The 16,961-nt window shown below is 57.7% G+C and overlaps 1 protein-coding gene and 3 long non-coding RNA genes across 9 annotated transcripts; 3 read left to right on the top strand and 1 right to left on the bottom strand.

Moving 5' to 3' along the window:
• Window positions 1-899: 899 nt before the first annotated feature.
• Window positions 900-12,118, bottom strand: LRRC47 (leucine rich repeat containing 47). Its single transcript, XM_086342597.1, has 7 exons — window positions 11,405-12,118; window positions 5,105-5,557; window positions 4,291-4,407; window positions 3,621-3,736; window positions 3,220-3,322; window positions 2,892-2,981; window positions 900-2,749 (listed from the first exon to the last, which is right to left on the bottom strand). The coding sequence occupies exons 1-7, from the start codon at window positions 12,101-12,103 to the stop codon at window positions 2,501-2,503; spliced, it is 1,827 nt and encodes a 608-aa protein (XP_086198723.1). The 5' UTR covers window positions 12,104-12,118; the 3' UTR covers window positions 900-2,500.
• On the top strand, window positions 1,915-3,216 carry LOC147356534 (uncharacterized). The gene is made up of 2 exons (XR_015142788.1): window positions 1,915-2,806; window positions 3,064-3,216. It is a non-coding gene; the product is annotated as an uncharacterized LOC147356534 (long non-coding RNA).
• Window positions 5,557-9,903, top strand: LOC147356535 (uncharacterized). Of its 2 annotated transcripts, none has more exons than XR_015142780.1 (4): window positions 5,557-6,191; window positions 6,970-7,126; window positions 7,322-7,777; window positions 8,266-9,903. It is a non-coding gene; the product is annotated as an uncharacterized LOC147356535 (long non-coding RNA). The 2 variants fall into 2 exon arrangements; XR_015142781.1 differs by having other exon boundaries at window positions 7,322-7,754.
• LOC147356536 (uncharacterized) lies at window positions 12,070-16,727 on the top strand. 5 transcript variants are annotated; one of them, XR_015142782.1, is made up of 3 exons: window positions 12,070-12,346; window positions 12,853-12,905; window positions 14,841-16,727. It is a non-coding gene; the product is annotated as an uncharacterized LOC147356536 (long non-coding RNA). The 5 variants fall into 5 exon arrangements; XR_015142786.1 differs by lacking the exon at window positions 14,841-16,727 and adding an exon at window positions 13,392-13,866; XR_015142785.1 differs by lacking the exon at window positions 14,841-16,727 and adding an exon at window positions 13,349-13,490.
• The last annotated feature ends 234 nt before the right edge of the window (window positions 16,728-16,961 follow it).

Here is a 16,961-nt window from a genome sequence, read left to right on the forward strand (position 1 = left end):
CTTGGACAGGAGCGGGGCGGCGGTGCGGGACAGAAGGGAGGAGTCACCCTGGCTGTCCTCTGCCCCCTACTCCCTCTTTCTGAAGCCGGCTTGGCCTCCCTGGCTTCTGAGATGGCCTGCAGCCTCCAGGGCCACGTTCCTCTGGTAGCCCCCTCCCTCTACCATAGAAGCAAGTCTGCTGATGCACAGGAGTGTCTTCCCCAGGGCAAGGCAGGGAGGTGGGCAGGGGCTGCCAGCAGGCAGCTGTACACAGTGCTGGGGTCTGGCCTGGGTCTGGCCAGCCCTACCCCATGTGCCCCCATGACCCAGCGGGTCTCAGAATGGAGAGCTGGGGGCACCAGCTCACACCCTAATGGATGCTCTGTATCCTCGGCCCCTGGGCTCTGCATCCTCGGCCCCTGGGCTCTGCTGGCACTGGGTGCCTGCCTCATGGTGGGGGTTGCAGGCAGGGGCACACAGGGCACCCCCCCACACACATACACACGAGCCACCTGAGACCCTCCCCCCAACCCCATCCCTCCGCCCAGGGCCCCAGCTGGACCCCATAGCCAGGGTGGAGGCCGTGTCCCAGCAGCCCTGGGGGAGTAGGGAGAAGAGGGGAAGGGCTTGGCCTCTCCCTCAGCAGGTTAGGATTGGGGTGGTCTGCTGGGGTCCCAGCAACTTGACTCCTTCGTGTTTGTCCCTGGGTGGGGGTCTTCTGGGCACTGCCACAGGAGCTGGTTCCCAGGACTGGGGTGGGGTTGAGGGCAGCAGCCTCTCTGGGTCAGGCCCCTGTGACAGGAAGTAACTGTGTCTTGCTTTGTGGCCAGGGGGCCCCTGGTCCTCAGTTCTTCCACCGACACTCCCCACACCCTCCTCCAGAAACCCTGGGAAGGATTCACCAGGAAGGAGCCCAGATGTTCTTATCGAACGTTTTTTATTAGAGGGCTGGACAAAAACATCAGTTTTCCTGCTGTACATTAAATATGTTTCCAAACTTCACACGCAATCAAGCTGCCCCAGAAAAGAGCAGAGGGCTGGCAGCCTCCCCACCATCAGGGAGGCCCCAGATCTGGTGACATGTGGCCGCTGAAGCCAGCCGGGAGCCAAGGGAGCAGCTTGGCTGGCCCTGGCCTAGAGCTCCCTGCAGAGCTTTGCTGTGATGTCCGCGCCCATCCCAGCCACGGCATCAGCGGCCTTGACAGCCAGAGGGTCCCAGAGTGACAACGTGGAGGCACGAGGCAGACGTCCGGTAGGTTTGGGGAACACCGTCACAGGCGCCCTCTTTTGCCTGGCTAAGTGTGGCCGCCCCAGGGCCGACGACCGGCAGGCATGCTGGTCGTGACTGCAGAGCTGGGCCGGGTGTCAAGGTGCCACATCGTTCCAGGTGGGCTGGCCGGGCCCTGGGAAACCCACGTGGCTGTGCAGCAGGCCATGTGCGCGGGGTGTGGGCCTCTGCTGCTGACGGCTGCACACTGGGTCTGGTGGGGCTCTCGCTAATGCCTCCCCCAAACTGTCCTTCTGATAAAACACACTAACTGTCCTTCGCAGGTCAAACAGCAGAGAAGTCACGGTGTCACTCCCCGATGGGGAAGCTGGCGGGTCCCAGTCTTGTCCTGGCTGCTCCTGGAGCAGTGAAATCTGAGAACTGCCGGCCTGGATTGGCATCACCTAGAAGGCCGGAAGCTGCTGAGCCTCTCAGGGCACATGCCCCATGGTTCCAGGTGTCAGACTCCTCACGTGTCCCCCAGGCACCATCAGCTCGTCCTGGTTCAAGCTGAGCGTGGCCGACCGCCCTGTCCATGCCGGGAGGCTTGTTTTGTGGTGGGAAACCTGCACACTGTCCTCCAATCTCAGGCATGACACCTGGTGGTACTGGTTTACAAAAGGGTGACCCCCACCCCGCCCCAGGTCTGGCCAGTGCAGTGGGAGGGCCCGGCTGTCACCCACCGGCAGGCTCTGCAGCTCACCCCCAAAGCATCCAGCAGCACTAGTAAGAAAAATGATTTGACCAATTCTAAGGTCACATTAAAAAAATTTTTTTTATAAAAAGATGATGGTTTATGGCACCTGGAGACCCTGACGTCGCCCCTCGTCTCCAGCTGTAGTGCTGGCGCCAGAGGACTTAAAAAAGACCCTGAATCGTAGAAAAATAACTGCGCAGCTCAGTAACACACACACGGTTCAGCTTCTCAACCTAGAGCTGAATATTCACACCAATCATGGTGTCCTTTCCCCCCTGAATACAGTGATAAGCTATGTGTCTATGTGATTGCAGAACCCTGTGAGCAGTTCATTCCAACATTTGAGTGACTTCATAAAGAGCGCTGGCAGTCACTTCGGCTGTGAAGGTGGACACTGTGGCCTCCCCCCGTGGCAGGCCGGATGGAGAACTGAACAGAGGGTGCATATATCCTAAAAACACCGAGGTGAAGAATTGTTTAATACCACCTCACGGAAGCCCCGATGAGTTGGCGCAGTGGATGGCACAACCCAGGAGCCTCGGGTGGCAGCCTGGCCATCAGCGCAGCACGGTTACATGGGCAGCGGCGAAGTCCAAGTCCATCTTGGATGGGTACACCACCTTCAGATGCCCCTCCTCGTCCACCACCCGGACCTGCTCCACCACCAGCGGGGTGCTCCCTGTCACTTCGGCACCTGGAGTCGCCTTGGGGTCCAAGCCGTGTCCGCAGACGGCGTCAGACTCGGGGTCCGAGAGGGAACTTTCCTCTCTGTTTTCCAGAGTGTACTTGTTGATTTCTGCCATTTTCTGCAAATGAAAAATATCTTCTTAATCGAGAGAAAAAGCCAACCCAGGGAAGTCATGGTAAAGGGCTGTGGATGGGCCATCAGTCCTGCGGGGTCAGTGCCTTGGTGGGTGGCATGCGCAGGGTGGGGCAGGGCTGGCTCACCAGGATGAGTGCATCCATGATATCTTTGCAAATCTGCAGGCTCGCGGCGCTCGTCACTTCCAGAAACAGATCACTTGTGGTTTTCTTAATCTTAAAAAGAAAATGGGAAGATTTTAAGAAAGAACCAAGTTATCACAAGCAGATGCCATCAGCTCTGATGTCTCCTCTGCAGAAAACCCCTTGTGGCACGTGGACCCTGACGTGGCCCCTCCGAGGGGCGCAGCGCACACGGTGAGTCGTGGGCGGCCAAGGACGCCAGCAGCGACGTAGGTGAACGACACACACGACATGGCCTCAGAAACACTCAGATGCTGACAGCAGCCCCCACCTTGGTCTTCTCGCTGTTCGTGATTGGTGGGAAGGAGATCACGTCGCCGTCCGCATCCACGAGGCAGGGGTAGTGCTCCTTCCCGTCCAGCAAGTGCAGGTACCTGGTGGGAGCACACACAGTCTCAGGCTCGGCAGTAAACGCGGGCTGGAGGGGGGCTCTCTGTCAGGGCAAGGGCACGTTCCCTGGGCCTCCAAGGGGCCCAATCCCAGCCGGTGGGCCCAGCTGCCCCCTGCCTTGGCCTCTGTCCCAGGCACTTAGTGGATGTGCCAATGGCCACCCTTCCCCAGACAACACGCCTGCCAGGCACTGATTCTCTGAAGCCAGGAGATGCAGTGCTAACAGTGTGAGCGCCTCGAGGAGACTGAATCCCCGGGAGGAGTTAGAGTCCCCTTGCCAACCTGTGCAGGCCCGACACGTTCTGCCGCTTCTTCTGCTTCCTGTGCTCCTCAGCCTCCAGCTGCAGCTGTCGCACCAGGTCCTTGGCCTTGACCTCTCGGCGCCCCAGGGGGATGATCTACAAGGGGGAGAACTTCACACTGGCCTGGTGCTGTGGGTCCCAGTGAGAGGGCCAGCTGGCTGAGGAGAGCCACGTCATGTGCGGACATGTGCCTTCAGAGGTCACCCCAGGGGCTGAACCTGAAACCCCTTAAGCACAACTGCGTCCCCACGCTTGTGCTCTGAGGTGGCCGTGGGAGGAGACGGGGCTGGCACCCATCCCCGGGGAACCCTCCTCTGCCGGGCCCGCAGTGCCTTGTGTAGCAGCAGAGACTAGGAGCAGGACCTTGACAGGACAACGCACACTGCAGTCAGCCCCAGATCAGGGGGTTTGCAACTGGGATGTAAATAGCAGTTTTTGGTTAAGTTAATGAGCAGCTGAAGGAATCACTTTCAAATTACACCTCCTTTGATGTTTACTTTTGAAGGTAACTGTCGACACAGCCTGCCTTATCCTCTTGCAGCACAGCATGGTCACATTCTAACCAGGATGCTCTGACAATCGTCCACATGTATACTTTTCTAAAGCTACAGACGGAACACTGGGACTGCACACTGGGCTGTGAGCCTCACCTTGAAGTCCTGTGGGGGGCGGGCAGCATAGAGCAGGGGCCCCCGGACAGCTCCGAGGTCGTGGGTTGCGATGGTGGCCACCGTCCTCTTCTCACAGAGGTCCTCGTGCAGCTTCGTCTGCAGCAGGGGATCCAGGGCGGCGGTGCTAAGCGTGTGAGGCCCATCACCCTGGCCTCCAGAGCAGCCCCACCTGCTGCCTCCTTTCTCTGCCTCCCCAGCCACCTGTTTCTCTTGTGGAGCCTTCCTTAGAGAACTGTTATCTGCTTATTAGCAGGATTTTCTCTTTCCCCAACTCTTACTACACGATGCTCAACACTTCCAAAGATCCATCCCGAGCTAAGTTTGAGTGAATAAGCACAAGTGTGACTTCACAAGAAAAACCAGCCCAGATCTCAGGTCCTGGCTCAGCTCCCTCCCTGAACGCGTGGCCTTTTACAGGTGGCCTCAGCCACGCAACCATGCTTGGGGTTTCCCATGGGCAAGGATGTGCTGTTTATTTTAAAACCTGGGCAGATGTCACATAAAGACAACAAATTCCTCTTGTCTAAGTAAAGCTTCACAGAAACTCAACAACTCACCCAAGAATGTGCTGGCGAGAGCCGACAGTCCTAATACTATCTCATGTGAGACCAAGTGCGTCACTTACTACACAAATGTACTAGTGACATTTCAGAGACTCAGGACGGAGGCCCCTCCCCACCTACCCAGGCCAGGTCAGGGGAGGAAACCCAGGCGCTTTGCAGGAGTGACGCCCAAGGTCGCCAGGCCCACGGCCCATCCTCCCCGCCCCACGCACACAGCTGTGGGCACTCACCTGGCAGGACAGGAACCGCTTCAGCGCGTTCCCAGGCCGCAGATCCATGCCCCGCACGACAGCGCCCACGAAGAACGGCCGCACATCCCTGACCTCGGGGCTTGCCCGAACGGTCAGCAGGGAGGGGTTCTCTGACACGTGCAGGACCCGGAGCAGCAGCCGACTGGCCTCGTCCACTACCGCGTCCGCGCCCTCGCCGCTCTCCCTCTTCTTCCGCTCCCGCCTCTTCCGCCGGCCCTCCTCCTTGTCGGGGCCCTCGGCCTTGCCCCGGCACCGGCCGCGGCCCCCAGCACGCAGGTACTCCAGGATGGACCTGGTCTGACAGCCGCTGACCATCTTCTCCAGACGTTTGTCTCGCAGCCTGTTCCCTCGGAAGTTGATGTCCTTGAGCTTTGGGCAGTCAGCCAGCTCCGCCGGGATCTCGCTCAGCTGGTTGTTGGACAGGTCCAGTGTCTGCGAGGGAGCCCGGGACACATCAGATCCCCAGCTCTGGTCTGTTGCTGGGCCATGAGAGGCCCCCAAGGCCCACCCTCATTGACCGTCTGCCCTGTATCAGCAACACAACACACGCCATGCTTGCCCCCGCCCCGGTGCCCAGTATGGACACATGGACTGTCCACTGAGGGGAGGTGTGGATGGCCTGCCAGTCACCTCTCTAAAATTCTGCATGACCACTGTGTGCTCATGGTTGCCAACTACAGCACAATTTCAGGTCGACAGTTGGGTTGAGGAAAAAAAGATGGCAAGGAGGGAGGGGAATGTTCGGTGAAGAACAAGCAAGGACTTCACATGAAAAACACATTTCCCACAAGATAGTGATAGTGTTTTTATCGTTTTCAGTACTTATTTGGTGGCCTTAGTTGCCCCATGGCATGTGTGATCTTAATTTCCAGACCAAAGATCAAACCCACATCCCCTGCACTGCAAGGCAGATTCTTAACCACAGCCCATCAGGGAAGCCCCAAGATGTTTGTAAGTAAATGAGCAGAAGAGAAAGAACAGAGCACGAGTAACAGCGTCGCACTCCACGCTGAGATGCAGCGTTTCCAGCACACAGGGGATCCTCCTGTACCCTGCATGTGTGATGGTGAGTTTGCATCAATGCTGGGAGGGCTCTGGGCCCTTTGCTGTGATGTGGGAGGAGGGAGCGGGGGGCCACTGCTGTCTGTGCATCAGGAGGCCCGTAAGAAGGGACAGGAAGATGAGGGAAGCAGTCCTGAGTGCCGCTGACCCCCTGGGGTAAGAGGTGGTGGGTGGAGGGCAGGGTCCTGTGCCCTGGGGGTGGGGGTGGGGGAGGTGGGGAACAACTCAGCTGGTGGTAAAGAGGACAGCCCCTCCTAGGATACTGGCCACACCACTGTCCCAGGGGCCATCCAGCCCTGCAAGTAAATGGCTTCTTGTGGGGAGCTCTGGCGAGACCTTGCACAGCTTTGCTTACACCTGACCTGGGCTTAGGCACTTGACAGGGTGGCCTGGGGAGAAGCCTGCTGGCCTGGTTTAGTTGGAGCAAGCACAAGGGTTTGGTCTTTGAAAAGTAAGACAGTGATGGGTGGTAGGGGCTGAGGACTGAGGATCAGGGAGTGCTTGGGTGAGACCACTGCAGAGCCCCAGTGACAACCCAGTGGGCAGGCTCCTCTGGACACTCAGGAAGCAGCACTCACACCAGCATGGCCTGCGAGGAGTCCTGGTCCTGACCGGGACACAATGGTCCCGAAAGACCCACAGCCAGTGGCAGGGTTGTCACCAGCTGGGAAGGTGGGCAGGGGCTCTGAGGATGCTGTCTACTGTGGTTACACAGAAGGCAACCCCAAGTTACAAAGGGACCCTTCTTTATCACTTCTGTCTGGGGCCCTCTGGCTCGGCAGTCAGGCTGCAGCGAGGCTGGGACAGCAGTGTGGAGGGGCATGGCAGGTGGGAGTGCGACAGAAGAGCCTCCGCCTGGCAGGACCAGAGGCCTGGGGAGAAGGGAGCACTGCCAAGCAGGCTCTGATCCTGCATTCAACCTGGAAACAGAAAGAAAAGGTGAGCCCAATGCAGTCTCCAAGTGTCACCAGGGACTGAATACTCAGTGGTCACCAGGCTGCAGGTTAACTCAGCAGTCAGTGCTGCCTCTCTTGGCCTGTCCCTCCATGTGGGCAAGACTGGACGGGTGGGCAGATGGGCTGAAACGTGGCCCTTCCAGGCCACCCTGTGACACCTTGCCCCCCCACCCAATAGGACATGGTGGTGCCCCTGTCCTGCAGTTGCGCAGTGCTGAGCCCACGTGTCCTGTATCAGAAGACGCCTGCTCTGGAGGACTGGCCAGAGACACCTAGACTGATGTCTGCATGTGCACACCCAGCCAGGCTGGGGCCAGATGAGCTGGGTCCCGTGCCCGCAGGGAGGCTGTGAGCAGGAACAAAGGGCTGCTGTGTCACAGTCTGGTCTGCACATCCAGCCCTGGGGTCTCCTGTACCATCCAGACGGGCTTTGGCCGAACAGCCTGGACTCCACTGGCACCTCTGTGGCGTGAAGGCACAGCCGCCAACGATGGAGTGCGTCTGCCTCCGTGGTTAGAAGACCCTGAGACAGCAGCAGGGGAGGCGCCAGCAAGGAATCGGGGCAGGAGGGATCCCCAGCTCTAACAGAGCCGTGCCAGGCCAGCAGCCTGGTAAAGTGGTCTCCACAGGGCAGGTGCAGTAGTATCGGGGCGGGGTCATACAGGGCAACAATCACTAACACTGGCTATTTCTGAGCAGCAAGTGGTGGCAGCTCAGGACCTGCCCTGAGGCCCTGGGCAGAGTAGGGGGCTGGGCAGCTGCTGGGTCTCTGGGGGCCATGTCCAGCAGAAACAGGGAGACCACTAACAAGCAAAAACTGACCCCAGCAGCACCATGTGCCACGCCCAGCCCCACCTAAACCGCAGATTTGATGTGGAGTCCACAGGTTTCCCAAGTGGACCAGGAGCGCTGGGTGGGGGAGGGGGTCGAAGATGGGGGGGCAGTGTTGGGTCTCCAGGAGATGGGAGAAACCCGGACGTAACATCCACACAGGGAGTTCAATTGCACAAGAGGGTGGGAGATAAGAAATGCAGCATCACCAAGGGGAGAATTAAGTGCAGTTGGAGGCACCTCCTTCAGGGCACCTTCCCAGGACACCCACCCATTCCCTCCCTCCTGTAGGTGACACTGGCTGGCCACGGCCAGTCTCCACCCTAGATTACAACTTGACCACTGCTGGGCCACACTGCAGGGGAAGGACCCTAACTTCCTTGCTGAGACCACAGACACATATCCCTGGGGGTGTGGAAGAACCCCTCTGCTCCAGCTGAGGGGACCAGGACCCACCATCTCCAGCAGCAACTGATAAAATAAGAAGATGGAAAGATACTTCTTTGTGGAAGCTGATTCTGGGAGGAGTCCTGTATGTGAGTGACACTGGGCCTGGCACTGGCAGGACTGGGACAAACCCCGGACACTGTGCTCCTTCAGCTGACAAACGTGCTGTCCCAGGACAGCTGGGGGCATGTCCGTCCTGCCCATCCCTCCAGTGGTCCCCAATGGGAGTGCCACGGGTGTGGAGAGCAGTCACTGACAGGGCAGAGAGCTGTTAGTGGGGGCCCATCTCTGGCTCGTCACAGTCCAGCGGCTGAGTCCATGGGTAATGGAATCTGGTGGCGAGAAGCCTGGCTGGGGGCCCTGAGGCTGGGCCAAGGAGGAAGCTGGGCTCTCCAGGCAGCGTGGGCCGGGACGGGGAGGACAGCTCTGTGCAGCCTCCTTGCCCCCGTGGCTGCAGTGGAGACGAGGGTCCAGCCTTCACGACTCTCAGATGAGTGGACACCAAGGCACTCACAGGGGCCCTCTGTGGACTGGGGGTTGAGTGGGACAAGCAGGGGCTGTGTGCTGTCACTCTGGCGGCCCCTCCAGGTGCCCACATCCATGTGCTGCGTCTCCCGTGACTCTCGACTGAGCTCTCCTTACAGAACCAGCAGGATGCAGTGGACTCAGTGGGCTGTGGGGTCCATGTCTGCTTCCCGAGAAGGCCTGGCTCCGGAGCCCTGAGGTACCATGTGAGGGCAGACCATCTGGCTGGGGCGGGAGACGTCCCGAGATGACACAGAGAGAGGAGTCAGCCATGTCAGCTGAGCCCAGCCTGAGCCCACAGCAGCTGACTGCGGCCACACGAGCCATGAACAGCGGAGGCGCTGGTCCAGCTGGGCTGGCCCAGAGTGGATGACGGGGATCAAAGAAAACTGCTGTTGTTGTGTTAAGCCGCAACCTTGGCCCGGCTATACAGCCACAGAGGACACGCACCAGCACTGTCACCGTGCTGTCTTCACGACACCACTGTCACCTTCACAGTTCTCACAGGGGAGGGGATGGGCAGGAGCCCAGGGCGCTGCTACAAGACGCTGAACTGAACCCACATTTTCCAGTTCTGAGCTCAGCTGTCCCCCCACAGTGCAGGAAGGACAGAGAAAACTGGTGTCCTTGCAGCTCCAGCAGGTGGAGGGACTCTGCTTCACCCAGTTCAAGCAGCCGTTCCCCCAGGGAGGCATCACTTTAGAAAAGGCTCCCAAAGGACATTGAAGTCCAAGCAGATTCCCAGCAGCTCTGACGTGATGCTCTCCAAGAAACGGCCTCTTCATGTAACAGAGATGGATGGCAATCTAAAATGGGAACAAGGTGGGCCAGGAAACTGGGGGCTGAGCAGTGAGACATTCTCTCTGACCTGAGTGAGGGCATTCTGGGCACAACAAAGACGACTTTACGGGGCAGGTATGCAGAGCTACGTAGAACATTAAACAAAACAAACCCAAACTTTCACCTTCTGTAAAATCAAGAGTAGGAGACGGGTGACGCAACAGAAAGGGCTTACACCACGTGTCACACCAGCCTCTTAGGGAAGCTACAGCCCTGGGAACCAGTTTCTGGGAGTCGTTCCAGGAGCCTCCGGAGCGGCTTCCTGGAAACACCAGCAAGTGCGTGTCACTCTGTTCTTGCGACCACACACACACACACTTCTATCCTGACACAATGATGTTGTTCTTTGCAATGCCATGGACCGAAGCACGTCAGGCTCCTCTGTCCTCCACGATCTCATGTCCATCGAGTTGGTGATGCCATCCAACTATCTCATCCTCTGTCACCCCCTTCTCCTGCTCTCAATTCTGCCCCCAATCAGGATCTTTTCCAATGAGTATGACTCTTCACATCAGGTGGCCAAAGTACTGGAGCTTCAGCTTCAGCATCAGTCCTTCCAGTGAACAGTCAGGGTTGATTTCCTTTAGGATTAACTGGTTTGATCTCCTTGGTGTCCAAGGGACTCTCAAGAGTCGTTTCCAGCACCACAATTTGAAAGCATCAGTTCTTTGGCCTTCTTTATGATCTAACTCTCACATCCCTACATGACTACTGGGAAAACCACAGATTTGACTATACCAACCTTTGTCGGCAAGCAATGTCTCTGCTTTTTAATCCTGACACATAGACATTTGTAAAATGAGTTGGCAACATCTCAAGAGCAACTCCCGATGCAAAAAGGTCAGTTGCATACACATTTGATTGTTTAAAAAAGTCTGCACAAAAGGGATGGAAAAAAAGTGAAAGAAACAGAGGCCTGCCTCTTTAAGGACAAGAGCCTCTAGACTGGACTTAGGCCGTGGTGCCCGAAACCTCTGCCCTTCTGTCTCTTCCTCAATAGATTTACTAGGCCTTAGTTATGAGCCCAGCATTGTTTGACCCGGGGTCCCCAGATAAATAAAACAAGCAAGCAGCCCCTACACAGAACAGTCTAGAGAATGCTGAAAGCTATTCGCTGTGTACTCTGGGCAATCCTTCCCGCCTCCTGTAAGACAGGAATAACCATCCTTGCCTTGAAAAGTCGCTGCTGGGGTCCAGTAAACTATCCTGTGAGATCACACGAGGGGCCTTATGCAAATTCCAGTCATTTCACAGCTTCCTGCCCTGTCTGGGAGGTCCCGCGTACAGAGCTCACTGTCCTTTCGCAAATATTTGGAGATACAAACATTTAGCAATGAGTCCCTGCTGCTGACCTGCTTCCGACCTGAGCGGGAAGCCCACCCAGTTCGCAATCAAGAAACACAATCAAAGTGTTAAGCGTTAAAGCCCAGTTGTCAGCAGAATGTGATGCGAGCCGCGAGACCACCAGAGGATGGAGGTCAGGCGAATGGGAAGGGACCTGGGGGTGGACCGGCTTCCCAGCGGTGCCGACGCTGCGGTGGCCCTTCCCGGCCGAGGAGAAACGACTCAACACCGGGAGATCGCCCACCGCGGCTACCAGAGGGCCCGCCCCGCTCACCTTGAGCGACGCCAGGTGGGCGATGTCAGGGCTGAGCTCCCGGAGGCAGTTGTCAGCCGCCGCCAGTTCGCTGAGCAGCGGCAGCGCGCCGGGGAGGAAAAGCGCGGCAGGGAAGGCGTCCAGGCGGTTGCCGGTGAGGTTGAGGGTCTGCAGGCGCGGCGCGCACCGCGCCAAGTCGGCCGGCAGCTCGCGCAGCCTGTTGCCGCTAAGGTTGAGGCTCTGCAGCTGCGGGAGGCCCGGCGGCTCGGCGGGGCCTAGGCCCTGGCCCGGGGGCAGCGCCTCCAGCGCGTTGCCCGACAGGTCGAGCACACGCAGCGCGGGCAGCGGGCCAAGCTCTGGACTCAGGCCGGGCCCCAGCGCGTTGCGCCGCAGCACGAGGCTGTGCAGCTGCGGGAGGCCTTGCGCCAGGCCTGGGCCTGGCTCGCGCAGACTCCCGCAGCCGCTCACCTCCAGGTAATGCAGCAGCGGTAGGGTGAAGAGCCGCGGAGGCAGCCGCCCGCCCGCCGCGCGCACCCGTTCCTCCAGTCCGGGCCCCGTCAGCAGCAGCTCCCGCCGCCGCTCCCGCTCCGCCAGGTCCAGCTCGGGCCAGGCCTCCGACACCGCAGCCGCCGCCGCCATCGCGCCGCCGCTCCCGCAGCCCCTGCCGGTGCGCTTCCGGGGCATGCGGCGCAGCTTCCTGTCTGGGCCGGAAAGCGCCATCGAGAGCGGCGCGGGCGCTAGAGCGCCGCCGCGAGCGTCTTAAAGGAGCTGGGTAGAGTAGGGGCGTTGGGACCTTCAGCGCCTTGGACCCAGTTCTCGCTGTGGGCGTGGGACCTTGAAGCACGGGCAGCTGGTCGAGCCCTCCCACCAGCGAGGCTGTCGGGAAGCAGCAGGAACGACCGAGTCCCTAAGAAAGACCGGAGACCGAATCTGCGGACGCGTCGGCCTCACGGCCCGGGGGAGGTGCTCGGCAACGTCGTGACTCCCCGGGCTAAAAGCCGTATACAGGGCGAAGGGGGAGGAGATGCGTGGCTTTTGGGGGAGAGGAACGGGCCTTAGAAGACAAACGGGCGGGAGGACCGTGTGACACCGTCTATGTTGTTCCTCCTAGTCCCTCGGGGGTCTCGGGCGACTGAGTTCCTTTGGGAGGCTGTTTAGGCAAGAAGGGAAGTTCAGACAGGCCTCTTCCTGCATTGACTGATTTTCAGGGGCATACAGCTCAGAATAGCCAATGTACCGAGGTACACGTTTCCGGGTGGCATAGACCTTTACCCTTCAAACTCAACCAAGTTCATCTCGGTAGTTTCCCATCTGTTGGCTTCCTCTCCCTGCCCTGTGGCCATAATCACCCCCATGCGTGCGTACTGAGTTGTGTCTGATCCTGCGACCCGGTGGACTGCCCAGGCCCCTCTGTCCATGGGATTCTCCAGGCAAGGAACAGTGCAGTGAGTTGCCATTTCCTCCTCCAGGGGATCTTCCCGACCCAAGGATCGAACCTGCGTCTCCAACTTCTGCATGGCAGGTGGGTTCTTTACCACTGCGCCACCCGGGAAGCCCTGTAAAGCCCCAGCCGTCCTGTAATCAGAGTTGAGATGACTTTCCCTTGTCGCAAGCATCGAATAAGTCTTTTCAGTTTTTAACAAGCACCTTGTGCACTTTTTTTTCTTTATAGGTTAGTGGTTTGTGTATTGGAGTCATCAGGAAATTAGAAATGAATGTGGCCCCAGCCCCCTTGTCCAGAGATGCTGGCCTAGCAGTCTGGGCTGCAGCTCGGGTGTGGGGATTTACACGCTCCACAGGCATTTCTGTTGGGCAGGCAAGTTTGTGAGGCTGCTTGGGAGCAGACAGTTTGCCTGTGTTAGGACCCACGGGCCGGAAGTGTTTGGAGGAGGGGGTGAGAGGAATAGTGCTGAGGCCGACTGTACTATTCTCTGTTCCTGTTTTGTTAACCCCTCACCCCAGCAGAATTGCCAGTTTTGTTTTGAAATTTCTGAACATTGTATTGAAGGGTGATGGACTTCCAGAAGGCACAACACATCCGTGTAGCCATCATGAAGCTCAAGAAAACAATGATCACCAGTCTCTACAACACCCCCTTGTACCCTGACACTGTAGTTTTGCTGCTTTTTGGTGCTTCCTGTATATGGTGCAGGGCCAGGCCTAGGTCTGCGGGAGTCGTCTGTGTGTGGGTGGCACTTGGGCATTGTCTGCTCTCTGGTGTTTCAGTACATTTGAATGAGTGTGTGTGTGTGTGTGTGTGCGCGCCGCTCAGTTGTGTCTGACTCTGAACCCCATGGACTGTAGCCCGCCAGCCTCCTCTGTCCAAGGGGATTTTCCAGGCTAGAATACTGGAGTGGGTTGTCATTTCCTCCTCCAGAGGATCTTCAGGACACAGGGATTGGCATCTCCTTCACTGGCAGGCACATTCTTTACCATGGCGCCACCTGGGAAGTCTGTTGTGAATATACCGTGTTTATCTACAGCAGAGCCTGTGTGCTGCGCTGATTTCACCCTTGTCACCCTGTGACCCCACACAGGAAAGACACTGTTGTGACCAGTTCCATCTGTGAAGGACAGGCAGTGACTGTCCCAAGGTCAGGAGAGGTGAGGGGAGGCCCCTAAGATCTTGTCCGCCCTTGCACTTCCCTCCATGTGCACTGTAGCCACACCCAGAAGAGCTTTCAGTCTCCTCAGTGATTTCTTGGAAGATTGTACACCCATACTTAGTATCAGTGGCTTTCAGTTCCTGGGACCTGCATGTCCTCTTGCCTGCTTAGTTTCCTGGAGTAGGTTTCTGGGCGGCTGTGCGACAGCTTGTGCTAACACATGCCGTCTTGATAGGCAATGTGGGTAGTAACAGTTGTGTAGAAGCTGACACTGGACACCACCAACCACCACCACCAGGAGAGAGGATAGTGCATTGTGAGACAAGCTGAAAGCAGATGGCCATGCGGACATGAGCTGAGCTGCACACGGAGGCGCGAGTGACAGATCACGGGGTGGTTCCATGTGCACAGCATGTGAACATGCACACAGCAGCATGAGTGACAGATCATGGGGCGGTTCCATGTGCACAGCTTAAACGCACCAGACTCAGGGTTCCATCATGAAGGGATCCACGCCTTTGTGGTGAGTCCATGAAGACAGCAGAGGTGGATCCTGGGGATGGTGCGAGCAGACCCCAGTGCTATGGCTGCACCTTCCCCAGCCTGGCCCAGGTGCTGGGTCGGCCTGTGGGGGCAGCCAGTCCAGCAGACCCCTCTCCATCCCCTTCCCTGCCTGAGTCCTGGTTGCATCACTGTCCATACCCTGGTCCCCGCCCATGTCCCTGCCCTGGTTGAGGCTGGGGCTGGAGGCCCTGGGTGCCGGCCTCACTTGCCCTCCTGCCTCTGGCCCAGCCTTAGGATCCCCGAATTTGGTGAACAGCACTCCCAAGCGTTGTCTCCTTACCCTCCAGGGAAAGGAAGATCTCGATTCAGAACCCTCACAGTGGTGCCAACAGTCACCCCACAGTATCAGACGGGATGCCGCTCCCCTGCATTTCCAGGACTGATCTCCGGACACCAAGAGGCACTAATAGTGAAGGCACGGCCAGATGACTGGTGCGGAGGTGGCTATGGGCCACTCCTGGGGAGCCCTCAACCTTCAGGATAAGGGCCGCGAAAGGGGGCCATGGGGATGAGCCAGACCCAGGCTGCCTGCTCACAAGACCACCCCTTTCAGAATCTGACTCCGCTCTCCACTTGCACCTGCGGGATACCTCTTGATGGGGAGGGGCCTGCACACTGCCCCTGCACATGAGCATTCACACTTGGCTGGGGGTGGGGTGGGGGCTGTGGTGTCCATCCTGAAGCTGTGGGGGGGTGGGGTGGGGGGCTTGCTCCCGCCCCACTGGGAAGCATCCCCAGGTACCTTGGGCCAGAAGAAAGCTTGGAGCGATTTCAAGGCCATTCGGGCAGGTGGATGGCCCCACGCCTTCCGTCTCCCCCATCCCTGCCGTGGGCTCAGCACCTTCCCCACCTGAGCTGAAGGAGTGGAGGCTGCCTGGGCAGATCTGCTATGTGCAAGGGGGTAGGTAGGGGCCTTGTTAGCACCTTCCTCTCAGCTCCATTCCAGGTGGGGACCAAGGCAGAGACAAGCAAATCTGGACTCCACTACCTGGAACCTGTGCCCACACCCCCGTTCCAGGGTGCACAGAGGTGCAGGGTTTAGGCACTGAGCCAGTCTCCCTGGCTACAGTGGAGGTGAGAACAGCTGCCCCACAGGTCTTCAGAGCGTTCCAGAACACCCACGTGGGGGCACAGGACCTCTCAATGCAGCAGCTCAGGGGGTTGCTGCCTTAAGCCCTGACCCCAGATCCAGGAGACGCAACCCCACCCAGGGCTTCCCTGCCCCCAGTGGTGGAGGGCTGGGTGCAGGCCCCAGGGCTCCCAGGACTCCCAGGACTCGGGGCGCACGTTGTTTCGCAGGCTTTTGTTTTTAGTGCTGACCTAGTTTTTTAAAAATTTATTTGTTTTCGGCTGTGCTGCATCGTCGTTGGTGTGCGAGCTCTTCTCTAGTTGCAGTGTGTAGGCTTCTCATTGCAGTGGCTTCTCTTGCCGGGAAGAATGGGCTTCAGGGCGCGAGGGCGCCGACTGTTGCTGCATAAGGTCTCAATAGTTGCGGCTCCTGGGCTCTGGAGCACAGGCTCAATAGTTGTGGCGCACGGGCTTAGTTGCTCTGCAGTATGTGGGCTTTTCCTTGATCAGGGATCAAACCTGTGTCTCCCATATTGGCGGGCGGATTCTTTACCACTGAGCCACCAAGGGAAACCCCTGATCTAGTTTTTAAGAGCAGATGAGCAATGGCACAGATGAACACCTAACTGAGAGCAGGTGGAACCATACTCTCCCAGAGTTCACACCAGCTTCCCCCTCCTTCCTGTGCACAGGCTCGCTCACACACTCTGCCTGTGCAGGTAAGAGCACCGATTTTTGCTGTTTAAACTGTAATGCCCCTAAATTTCAAGTTTATGTATATGTGCAACCATGTCCAACTCTTTGTGACCCTATGGACTGTAGCCCGCCAGGCTCCTCTGTCCATAGGGATTCTCCAGGCAAGAATACTGGAGTGGGTTGCCATGCCCTCCTCCAGGGGATATTCCTGACCCAGAAATTGAACCCAAGTCTCCTGCAATGCAGGTGGATTCTTTACTTGCTGAGCCGCTTGTGGAAGGCTTCCCCTTCCACATATAAGGGGAAGCGTGTGCGTGCGTGTGTGTGTGTGTGTGTGTGTATGGAAAAAACTAACTTCAAAATGGAAACAATCATAAAATCAAAACTAGTAAAAGCTTAAAACCAGTCTACAGCAGAGAAAATACTGTTTTACTTACTTGAAAAGCAAAATAACCTTGTTGGCTGGTAAAAATCCCCTCTTTAAAAAGGAATAAAAAAACACAGGAAGAGATTAAGAGGTATGAACCTCTGATGGGAGCACAACTGGGGTATATATAAAATGTTCTCTTTATCCCACAGGATAAAATTGGTCACTATTTCTAACTTATGTGCAGCTTAAACTCTTTTAGCTTCTTTACCACTAA

This window comes from Bos grunniens, chromosome 16 (genome assembly GCF_055505025.1).
Source record: "Bos grunniens cultivar Pamir isolate PY7600 chromosome 16, Bosgru_T2T1.0, whole genome shotgun sequence".
NCBI lineage: Eukaryota > Metazoa > Chordata > Mammalia > Artiodactyla > Bovidae > Bos > Bos grunniens.